Source organism: Musa acuminata, chromosome BXJ1-7 (genome assembly GCF_036884655.1).
Source record: "Musa acuminata AAA Group cultivar baxijiao chromosome BXJ1-7, Cavendish_Baxijiao_AAA, whole genome shotgun sequence".
NCBI classification, from domain to species: domain Eukaryota; kingdom Viridiplantae; phylum Streptophyta; class Magnoliopsida; order Zingiberales; family Musaceae; genus Musa; species Musa acuminata.
In genome coordinates, this window is record NC_088333.1 from 39,547,262 (window position 1) to 39,557,681 (window position 10,420).

Here is a 10,420-nt window from a genome sequence, read left to right on the forward strand (position 1 = left end):
GGTCAGGATATCGAGGATCATCCAACTCCGTCGCGGTGCATGACTTCGGACCCCAGTTTTATTCGATTGCTTTGAAGGGCGACGCCCGAACGACGCACCCAATGATTCGACTCTTCGGTCTACCTAAATGGTACGTGTTCGGAGGTGCGCCACGCTACCAATCCGAGTCCGCATGCCGTTACTCGGCTATCGTCACACATCGGTGTGACCTTCCTAATCAATGCTCGGCCGCACCAACAGTGATCGGCGCCACTTGGGCGGCACACCTTCAGCTGGAGTGGGGTTGGAATGCGGACCCCGCTGTTCGTGCAATCACAGTGAAGGTGAGGTAACGGGTGGATTCGGCGAGTAGGGATGGTATTGAATCTGCGCGATTAGGAGGAGTGGTCACCTATTTAATGCCGGAATGATTCTGTTGGGGTAGTAGACGGAGAGAAGCAAGGGCGATGGAAGGTGGAGCGCGGGAGAGGCTTCTCGGCGACGAGGAGGAGGTCGAGGAGGGGCTGGGGCGGAGGCTGTGGAAGGAGAACAAGAAGCTGTGGGTGGTGGCGGGGCCGTCCATCTTCACCCGCTTCTCCACGTTCGGCGTCACGGTCATCAGCCAGGCGTTCGTCGGCCACATCGGCTCCTCCGAGCTCGCCGCCTACGCCGTCGTCTCCACCGTCCTCATGCGCTTCGCCAACGGCATCCTCGTATGTACACACGCCTCACATCCTCCTCCCTCCCCCCCCGCCCCCTTCCCTTCCTCCCCGTCCGATCTGCATCCGGCAGCAGCACATATGCACTCTCCAATTCTTCATCCAACGCAGCTCTATCGATCCACTTCGATTTTTCCACCCCTCACCTTCATCATCTTGTACTCATAATCAATCATCTTGGTTCATCTGATCCTTGTGAAAACCTGGTATTTACGGGTGCTGTTGGATAGCGACGTCTCAGCCACGGTTATCCCATTTGTTGCATTCATGGATCGATGACGACGTTGCGTTGTTTGACTGACATCGTTTCGATCGTAATGATTGCTACTGAACCGGGCCGATGCACGACCTGGAACCGCCACCGTTGTGGCAGCACGCCTCAGCTGTTGAGATCAGTGGATCGTGCGTTGGAGCCCTGCGGTCTAATGTCTCGGAGCCCAACCATCGCCCGGCCGCACGAGAACAAATCGTTGCTATCTAAGTAACGGTTCGGTTCGGTTCTATGCTTTGATTAATTTTAATCAATTTTCTTTTAATCAAAAAATAATGTGTTAGATACATGTGAAACTCATGATAGTAAAAAAAGTTTTTCTTTATATATACAATATATATAAATGAATAAAAAAACGTGATATAATGAATCATTATTGGATCAAAATGTAAAGTCAGCTTATTATCCTTGGGCATAATAACCTAACTTTTTCTGTCACAAGCAGTTTGAAATATTTTGATCAACATAATAATTTTAGTCAAAAATACTAATGTAATCTCCTGGTGTTGCATTAGTTGTTGTTAGTTTGGCAAGTCTTACATGATTCCACATCAGGAAAATCAAGTTTGTTATCTATTATTGTAATTATAAATAAGGGCCTGAACTTTGAAACCAGATGTAAAAATCTAATTATTTATTTTGAATTTAATTTTTATTAAGTCCACATTTAGTTAAAATAGTTTGGGCTATAGTTTGGGCTATAGTTTGGACTTTTCTTGTTTAGTAGTTTTTGATATTTTTATAGTCTAAGAATATTTTCCTAAGACATTTGTAATTGTCTCTTTTATAGTAGAGTTTTGTTACTCTTCCGTCCGTGAACGTAGGTCAATTGATCGAACCACCAATAGTAAAACATAAAAATTACTCAACTCAATTTAGACGAGTTATAGAAAGAGATACAGGGTTATGGGATTGTGAGCTTCCTACTAACTTCTGTTTAAATATGTTAACTTAGTATATTTGAAGATGAATAATTAATTTATGTTAAAAAAAAACTAATATCCATAAAATTTTAATGGATATTGGTTTATTATGTCATATCGTGGGGCTCTTCTGGGTTAAGGATGTTCATGCTGCCGGTCAAAGGCAATATGGACCTCTTGGTTGCAAAGTTGGGTTGACGCGTACTGTTCTATGAAAAATGCTATAAACATATGAGCAATATGGTGTGAGATATATGTTGTGAATGCTGGTGAAGAACAAAGTTTATAGCGAATGTATCTTCCCATAATATTGGCAAGTTTGTGGATTAATGTGCCAAACTGTGTGACCTCTAAACAAGTTTGTAGTTGGTGATTCCTATTCAAGTCTAGATAGATAGCAAGCAAAAGCTGCCCCATTCTCTAAGTCTCGATTGCAACCATCCAATTCACATTAGATGGGATTCCAAAGTGGACAGTTCTAATTCCTGCTTTGCAACAGCTGTTACTGTCATAGAGTTTTCTTACTGCATTTACTATCTTAGTTATTCTGCAGAGCTAAATGGTAGCAGAAGTTCCAGGTAGAATACTTCAGTTTGGGTGGGCGGTACAACTTGGTTGATTTTGTTACCATTATGTTATTTCAATGTTTTCTTCATCTATTAAATGAGATGCACTTAAAAGAGAGCAGATCAGAGCACCGTACAAACTTTCTGAACAGTGAAGAAAATCTTTTTGTTTACATATACTGTTGCAAATGTACAGCTGCTCTACTGGCATACATATAAATGCATATCTAACTACAATTAGCACTTTTGATTTGCATTAGCTGCAGACGAGGTGTCTGTGACTGAAAACTTTGTTCATGAATGGTAGATTATGAGATTGTACCGATGTGAAGTATACCTTGAGCTCAACTTCCATTTTGCAGCTTGGAATGGCAAGTGCATTGGAGACCCTCTGCGGGCAGTCTTACGGCGCAAAACAGTACCACATGCTGGGCATTTATCTGCAAAGATCTTGGATCGTCTTGTGCTCATGTGCCTTCTTGTTGACGCCCGTCTTCATTTTTACGACTCCGCTACTAAAGCTTATTGGCCAAGAGGAATCCATCGCAGAGATGGCTGGCACCGTGGCACATTGGTTCATTCCTGTCTTCTTCTCCTTTGTATGGGGATTCACACTTCAGATGTATCTCCAGGCGCAAAGCAAGAACGTCATCATCACATATTTGGCAGTCGCAACGCTCACTCTGCATATCTTCCTCTCATGGTTTATGGTTACGAAGCTTAACTTGGGACTTGCCGGCGTAATGGGCTCGATGATCCTTGCAATGTGGATTCCTGTACTGGGTCAGCTTGCATTTGTGTTTTTTGGAGGCTGCCCCGAAACTTGGACAGGTTTCTCTTTCAGTGCATTCTTGGACCTTTGGGCGATTGTTAAGCTCTCTCTATCCTCCGGCGTCATGCTTTGGTAATAATCTCCTTCTGTTTAACTTCGCCCACTGTATGCCGTATCTCACAAGGACCTATTTTGCTGCAGCTTGGAACTCTGGTACAACACCATCTTGGTCCTCCTCACAGGTTATATGAAGAATGCTGAGGTTGCCATAGATGCTCTTTCCATCTGGTACACTGATAACTCTGAGTCTGTTCTATTCTTATCCGTTACATCCGACTTCTAATATTGATGGATGCCTAATTGTTACAGCCTCAACATTAATGGATGGGAGATGATGATATCTGTTGGTTTCTTGTCAGCAGCAGGGTATAACCCATCAGAATAATATATTTTCCTTCCTCACTCAATATTTTCTGGTCCATCATATCAGAGACAACTTGGATTAATCAACATCTTATTATTTCTTTTGCTGTCCCAGAGTTCGAGTGGCAAATGAACTGGGCGCAGGGAGTGCCAAAGCGGCAAAGTTCGCTATAGTCAATGTGGTCATCACATCATTTGTCATTGGATTTGTGTTCTTCCTGTTCTTTCTCATTTTCCGAGGTAGACTTGCTTATATATTCACCGATGATGCTGAAGTAGCTGGAGCAGTCGCTGACCTTTCTCCGCTGCTGGCCTTCTCCATTTTGCTGAACAGCATTCAACCTGTAATTTCAGGTGAAATTTCCTAAATGGATGAGTAACTATAATTTGTCATTGATCTCTGCAGAAACTGTTTCACAGATTAAATGCTTTTTACTGAAAGATGAAAGTACTGGTCAATTATCTTCGCATCTCGAGCATAAGAAAATCAGATCATATACATCTTAAGCTATTAAGATCTAAAAACAAAAAAATAGATTCTGTAACTTTGACATGCAATTATGTTTTCTTGTTCTTTGTTTTCTCACTGAACATGCTTTTTCAAGGGCATTTTTTTACTTCCATTTAAATTTGTTATAGGTGTTGCCATTGGTGCGGGCTGGCAAGGCATGGTGGCTTTTGTAAACATAGGATGCTACTACTTGATCGGCTTACCTTTGGGAATTGTGCTTGGTTATGCCTTTGATATGCATGTCAAGGTAAGAAGAATTAGTATAACACCTCTCCCACTGCTTTTTTAGTGTTTCGAGGAGGTTTAGCATAATATCCTTTCTCTTCGTAAAATGCAAGTGATTATATTTTCATGTACATGTCCTGCGAGAATATTAAATTAGTCTGAGCTGCATAGATCATTTAACAGATACTGATTTCTTAGGTAAAATAAGATTGACTAACTGAAGTTGCAAGTATCAAAAGATCCAAAAATTTTCCAGTATAACTTCACACAAGTACATTGGTAGTGGAGAAGCAAAGGGATTGACACTCTATTTTCGATATGAATGCAGGGGATTTGGATTGGAATGTTGATTGGAACATGCATCCAAACTATAGTGCTTATCTACATTACTTGGAGGACTAACTGGGATCAGCAGGTAATTCTTTCCACAAAGGCATTTCTGTTCTCAAGTGATCTCTCTCTGACTTGGATCAAGGAAAAGATGAAAACTAGAAGTAATCAAGTCTAGACAGACCATCACAACTTCGCCCGTCTTTTACTCTCTTCTTGCATTATGGATCATTCAATCTTTCCTACTGTAGGTGCTAATTGCTAAAGATCGCCTCAGCAAATGGTACATGGATAAATCGAGGAATTCGAACGATGCTCGCGGATCTGCATGATTCTGTTTTCTTTTATTGCGTTCATGAGGAACAAGGAGGAGAAGAATTTGAGATTTCTTTTGGTGGCATGTTTGATCATCACAAAGCAAGTCTTCATCCACCGGAACTCGAGCAAATAATGCTTGTTATGCTATTGATGCAAAAAATTGATCTCCTAGAACATTTTCACTGTAGAAAAGGAATTAAGCATTAAAATCATCATTCAAAATTTTAATATCAAAATATAAAATTAAATAATAATAAATTCAAATTTATGATGTGTAACATGCTATTCAGAAAATCTTCATATGGTATATAATCTTGTCATTAATGTATATAAAATCTACAGTAATATCTCGATCGAGAATTAGATTTGTCTTTTGGGAATATGAAAAAAGATACGTAATCTTTCGAAATATATCACGTATCCACACATTTGCATGAATTTATATATTTTATTATTCCCGAGTCCCTTTCATTTTATCATTTTATAAATGAGAATAGAGGATATAAGATAATTGATTAAGATATTTTCTTTCATCGAGATCATCACATAGGGAATCTTACTATAATTATATTGAATCTTGAATTTTGATTATAAAACTAATTGATTGTGTTTAGATGTTTAACTGCATTTTGAGTGATGCAGATCTACTCGATCAGGATTAGACAGTTAACACAGGAGGAATTGACGTTGCGCTAGAGGAGATCATGTCAGGATATTGGATGGTAGAAGGTTTCGAACGTCGGGTATCGGGCCAAGAGCGGAATTGTGCCAAGGATATCGGGATTGCGGAGGTTAACCATCGATTGGGAAACAAGCTGTAAGAGAGGACGATGCGTTGAAGAATCGGACGAAGCGCCAACCAAAGACGTGCCGGACAACATAATGTCAATTCGCATTGTAATAATTGTTTAGATCGGAGTAGAGTTTTGGCTTGTGTGTGCAGGATTAACTACGATAACGACGAAGACATAAAGCGAAACAAAGTGTCGGAGTCAAGCGCGAACGATTTGTTGCGAGTTCGAGAGTTCGACGGAAGTCCGAAGGTTCGTCAGGAATGCTGCCGGAACTAGCCGATAATGAGTAGGGAGCTTGCCGAAGGGTTTTTCGGAAGCTCGCCGGAAGGTTCATTAGAAGTTCACGGAGCTCACTGAGAAAGATCGGAGCTTACCGAAGAAGCTCGTTGGAACTCGCCAAGATCAAATCGTGAAGTCTAGGAGCTTGTCGGGAGTCCGCAGAATGGTTTCCGAGAGTTTATCGAAAGACCGCCGGAAGAAGTTTTGACTTGTAGACTTTGTAATAGTTTAGGAAATGTCTTTAAATTTGTAGTTAGCACGTTAATTAGGGTTAGGATTAGGTGTTAATCTTATAACCCAAGTAGGAGCCAATTGGGCCCGAGTTCGGACTAGTTTGGGCCAAGTTTGAAGCCCAACCAGTGAGCTGAAATAGTGTAGGCGGTGGCATCTCCCAAAACCCGAGAACTGAGCAATGGCACCGCTGGACTGAGCGGTGGCATCGCCCAGCACCCGTGAGGTTCGGCGGTGGCATCGCCAATATACTATCAATGTCAGACACTAATAGGCGGTGGCACCGCCAGCCTCGGAAACCCAAGAGAATTCAAAATTTGAAGCCCAAATTTGAATCCTCTGTTGAATCTCGTATTTTGATGATGAAACTACTTGATATATGTTTATGATTTAATCTGCGTTTTGAGTGACGCAGGATGCTTCGATCAGGATGAGACAATTAAAGCAGGAAAATCATGTTGTGCCGAAGGAACATGTCAGAAGATTGGACGTCGGGCCGGTGGATCGGTCGACGTATCGACAGAAGGCTTCGGGCCGTGGACTCGGGCATCGGGCCAAGAAGAGCGGGTATTGTGCCAAGGATATCGGAGTTGCGGAGTCAACTGGCCGATTGGGCAATAGGCTGCAGAAGAGGACGATGCGCCGAAGAATCGGACGAAGCGTCGAGGGACCAATGACATGTCGGACAACTTGGTTAATTGCTTAGGATTAATTGTCTCGATCGAAGTTTTGATTTGTTGTGCAGGATTAACTACGATGAGAGTAAGACAAGCAGCAGGTGTTGCGCCGGAGTCAAGATCATGATCACGTTGGGAGTTCGAGAGTTCGACGGAAGTTCGGACAGTCGTCGGAGGTTCAGCGAGAACAGATCCGAGAAGTCCAGAAGCTTGCCAAGCGAAGCTCGTCGGAACTCGCCAAGTGGATCGTCGCAAAGTCCAGGAGTATGCCGGATGTCCACAGAAGGATCACCGAGGGTTTATCGGATGATCGACGGAAGTTCGCCGGAAACTCGTCGGAAGAAGCGATTGACGCATCGGAGCAAAGCTGCAGAAGTTGTCTTAGAGTTAATCGTAGTTAGCACGATGATTAAGCTTGAAAATGGGAGGTGATCCCATTAGCTTAATCTTGGGGCAATTGGGCCCCTGAAAAGATTCAAATTGGGCCGAATGGAGCGAACCATTCGGACCCTGATTGCACCAGGAGGTGCAACCGCCTAGGCCAGGAGGTGCAACCGCCAGGGCTGCGAGGCTGGGCGGTGCAACCGCCCCAGCCAGGAGGTGCAACCGCCAGGGCTGCGAGGCTGGGCGGTGCAACCGCCCCAGCCAAGAGGTGCAACCGCCCAGAGCTCAGTCTTCGAGCTAGACTGGGCGGTGCAACCTCCTCTGTCAAGAGGTAGCACCGCCAGAGCTCAAGTTTCAAGCTCTGCCAGACGGTGCAACCACCGAGCTCAGTCTTCGAGCTCTGGTAGAGAGGTGCATCAGCCTGAGCTCAGTCTCGAGCTCTGCCAGGTGATGCAACCACTGAGCTCAGTCTTCGAGCTCTGGCAGAGAGGTGCATCAGCCTGAGCTCAGTTTCGAGCTCTGCCAGGTGATGCAACCACCGAGCTCAGACTTCGAGCTCTGCAAGGCGGTGCAACCACCGAGCTCAGTCTTCGAGCTCTGCTAGGCGGTGCAACCATCGAGCTCAGTCTTCGAGCTCTGGCAGAGAGGTGCAATCGCCTGAGCTCAGTCGTCGAGCTCTGCCAGGCGGTGCCACCTCTCCAGTCAAGAGGTGCAACCGCCTGATCCCAGAATTCTGGGATGTGATCGATTTGATCGTTTTGAGCTCCAAATTTGAACTGGGTTGGGGCTTATAAATACCCCACCCATTCAGCACTGAAAAGATACAGATCCACACCGAATTCTTGATCTTTTCAGTGATTCTAAGAGCTCAAATTTGTGTAAAGTCCTAAAGTTCTCCTCCTTCTGTTCTTCAAGTTTTGAGTTGTAAAGAGAGGAGAGAAAGGATCTGTAAAGGTTGTCTCCTGAGCCTGTCAAAAGGAGAGAAACTGTAAAAGGGCAGTTAGCCTTCGCCCTGTTGAATCTCGGATTTTGATGATGAAGTCAATTGTCATTTGTTATCTAATCTATGTGTTGAGATAAGTGTGCAGGATTAACTACGATGAGATTAAGACAAGCAGCAGGAGTTGCCCCGGAGTCAAGATCATGATCACGTTGGGAGTTCGAGAGTTCGACGGAAGTTCGGACGGTCGTCGGAGGTTCAGAGAGAACAGATCCGAGAAGTCCAGAAGCTTGCCAAGCGAAGCTCGTCGGAACTCGCCAAGTGGATCGTCGCAAAGTCCAGGAGTATGCCGGATGTCCGCAGAAGGATCACCGAGGGTTATCGGTTGATCGACGGAAGTTGGCCGGAAACTCGCCGGAAGAAGCGATTGACGCATCGGAGCAAGCTGCAGAAGTTGTCTTAGAGAAAATCGTAGTTAGCACGATGATTAAGCAGGAAAATGGGAGGTGAACCCATTAGCTTAATCTTGGGGCAATTGGGCCCCTGAAAAGATTCAAGTGGGTCGAATGGAGTGAACCATTCGGACCCTGATTGCACCAGGAGGTGCAACCGCCCCAGCCAGGAGGTGCAACCTCCTGGGCTGAGGGGTTGAGAGGTGCAACCGCCCCAGCCAGGAGGTGCAACCGCCTGGGCTGAGGGGCTGGGAGGTGCAACCGCCCCAGCCAGGAGGTGCAACCGCCAGGGCTGCACGGCTGGGAGGTGCAACCGCTCCAGCCAAGAGGTTGCACCGCCAGAGCTCAAGTTCCGAGCTCTGCCAGGCGATGCAACCACCAAGCTCAGTCTTCGAGCTTTGGCAGAGTGGTGCATCAGCCTGAGCTCAGTCTCGAGCTTTGCCAGGTGATGAATTCACCAAGCTCGGTCTTCGAGCTATGGCAGAATGGTGCATCAGCTTGAGCTCAGTTTGGAGCTCTGCCAAGTGATGCAACCACCAAGCTCAGATTTCGAGCTCTGCCAGGTGATGCAACCACCAAGCTCAGTCTTCGAGCTCTGCCAAGTGATGCAACCATCGAGCTCAGTCTTCGAGCTCTGGCAGAGAAGAAGCAATCGGCAGAGCTCAGTCTTCGAGCTCTGCCAGGCGGTGCCACCTCTCCAGTCGAGAGGTGCAACCGCCTGATCCCAGAATTCTGGGATTTGATCGATTTGATCGTTTTGAGCTCGAATTTTGAATTGGGTTGGGGCCTATAAATACCCCACCCATTCAGCACTGGAAAGACACAGACATATACCAAAATTGTGATCTTTTCTGTGATTCTAAAGAGCTCAAAAGTGTTGTAAAGCCTTGAGTCTCCTCCTTCTGTTCTTCAAGTTTTCAACTGTAAAGTGAGGAGAGAAAGGTCTGTAAAGGTTGTCTCCTAAGCCTGTCAAAAGGAGAGAAACTGTAAGAGGGAAGTTTGGCCTTCGCCCATTGAAGGAAGGCAGCTAGTTGACGTCGGCAACCTCATCGGTGGAGGAAGCCAAAAGTGGAGTAGGTCAAGGCTGACCGAACCACTCTAAATCTCTGGTTTGCGTTTAATTTCGAGCACTTTATCATTACTGCAAACCTCCCTCATCACTACTGCTCTCTGCGCTTTCACGAACAAGTTCTAAGTGCTGTTCTTCCAAATCTGGATTCAGACGTAAACTCGTATTTTCGTACATTACAGTTTACGTTTACGTTTGATTCTGCAGAACTGTTTTCCGCGCTTTTACGAACGAGCTTCCTTGCAGTTTACGCTTACATTTTAATCCTATCTGATTTTACGAACGAGTTTCAACATTTAGACGTAAAACTGCATTCGGACGTAAATCGGCTTTCTTCGCTCAATCATCAGATTTCAGTTTACGTTTACGTCTTGATTTCAACTGCATACTGCCTTCTGCGAATATACAAACGAGTTTCAAAGTTTAGACGTAAATCTGCGTCTAGACGTAAAACTGCGTTTAGACGTAAATCTGCGTTTAGACGTAAATCTGCGTTTAGACGTAAAACTGCGTTTAGACGTAAAACTGCGTTTAGACGTAAATCTGCATTTAGACGT

At 44.8% G+C, this 10,420-nt stretch overlaps 1 protein-coding gene across 2 annotated transcripts; it reads left to right on the forward strand.

The window, feature by feature from the left end:
- Window positions 1-419: 419 nt before the first annotated feature.
- Window positions 420-5,315, forward strand: LOC135679327 (protein DETOXIFICATION 21-like). 2 transcript variants are annotated; one of them, XM_065192953.1, is made up of 8 exons: window positions 420-692; window positions 2,821-3,362; window positions 3,432-3,518; window positions 3,600-3,656; window positions 3,769-4,007; window positions 4,293-4,411; window positions 4,718-4,804; window positions 4,971-5,315. In XM_065192953.1, the coding sequence occupies exons 1-8, from the start codon at window positions 447-449 to the stop codon at window positions 5,049-5,051; spliced, it is 1,458 nt and encodes a 485-aa protein (XP_065049025.1). In that variant the 5' UTR covers window positions 420-446; the 3' UTR covers window positions 5,052-5,315. The 2 variants fall into 2 exon arrangements, with proteins under 2 accessions (XP_065049025.1, XP_065049026.1); XM_065192954.1 differs by lacking the exon at window positions 420-692 and adding an exon at window positions 741-1,185.
- The last annotated feature ends 5,105 nt before the right edge of the window (window positions 5,316-10,420 follow it).

Coding starts and splice junctions, on each gene's coding strand:
- LOC135679327 (XM_065192953.1), top strand. CDS start 447: ATGGAAGGTGGAGCGCGGGAGAGGCTTCTCGGCGACGAGGAGGAGGTC. Junction 3,657..3,768: donor GGTTTCTTGTCAGCAGCAGG/GTATAACCCATC, acceptor TTGCTGTCCCAG/AGTTCGAGTGGCAAATGAAC. Junction 4,805..4,970: donor GGACTAACTGGGATCAGCAG/GTAATTCTTTCC, acceptor TTCCTACTGTAG/GTGCTAATTGCTAAAGATCG.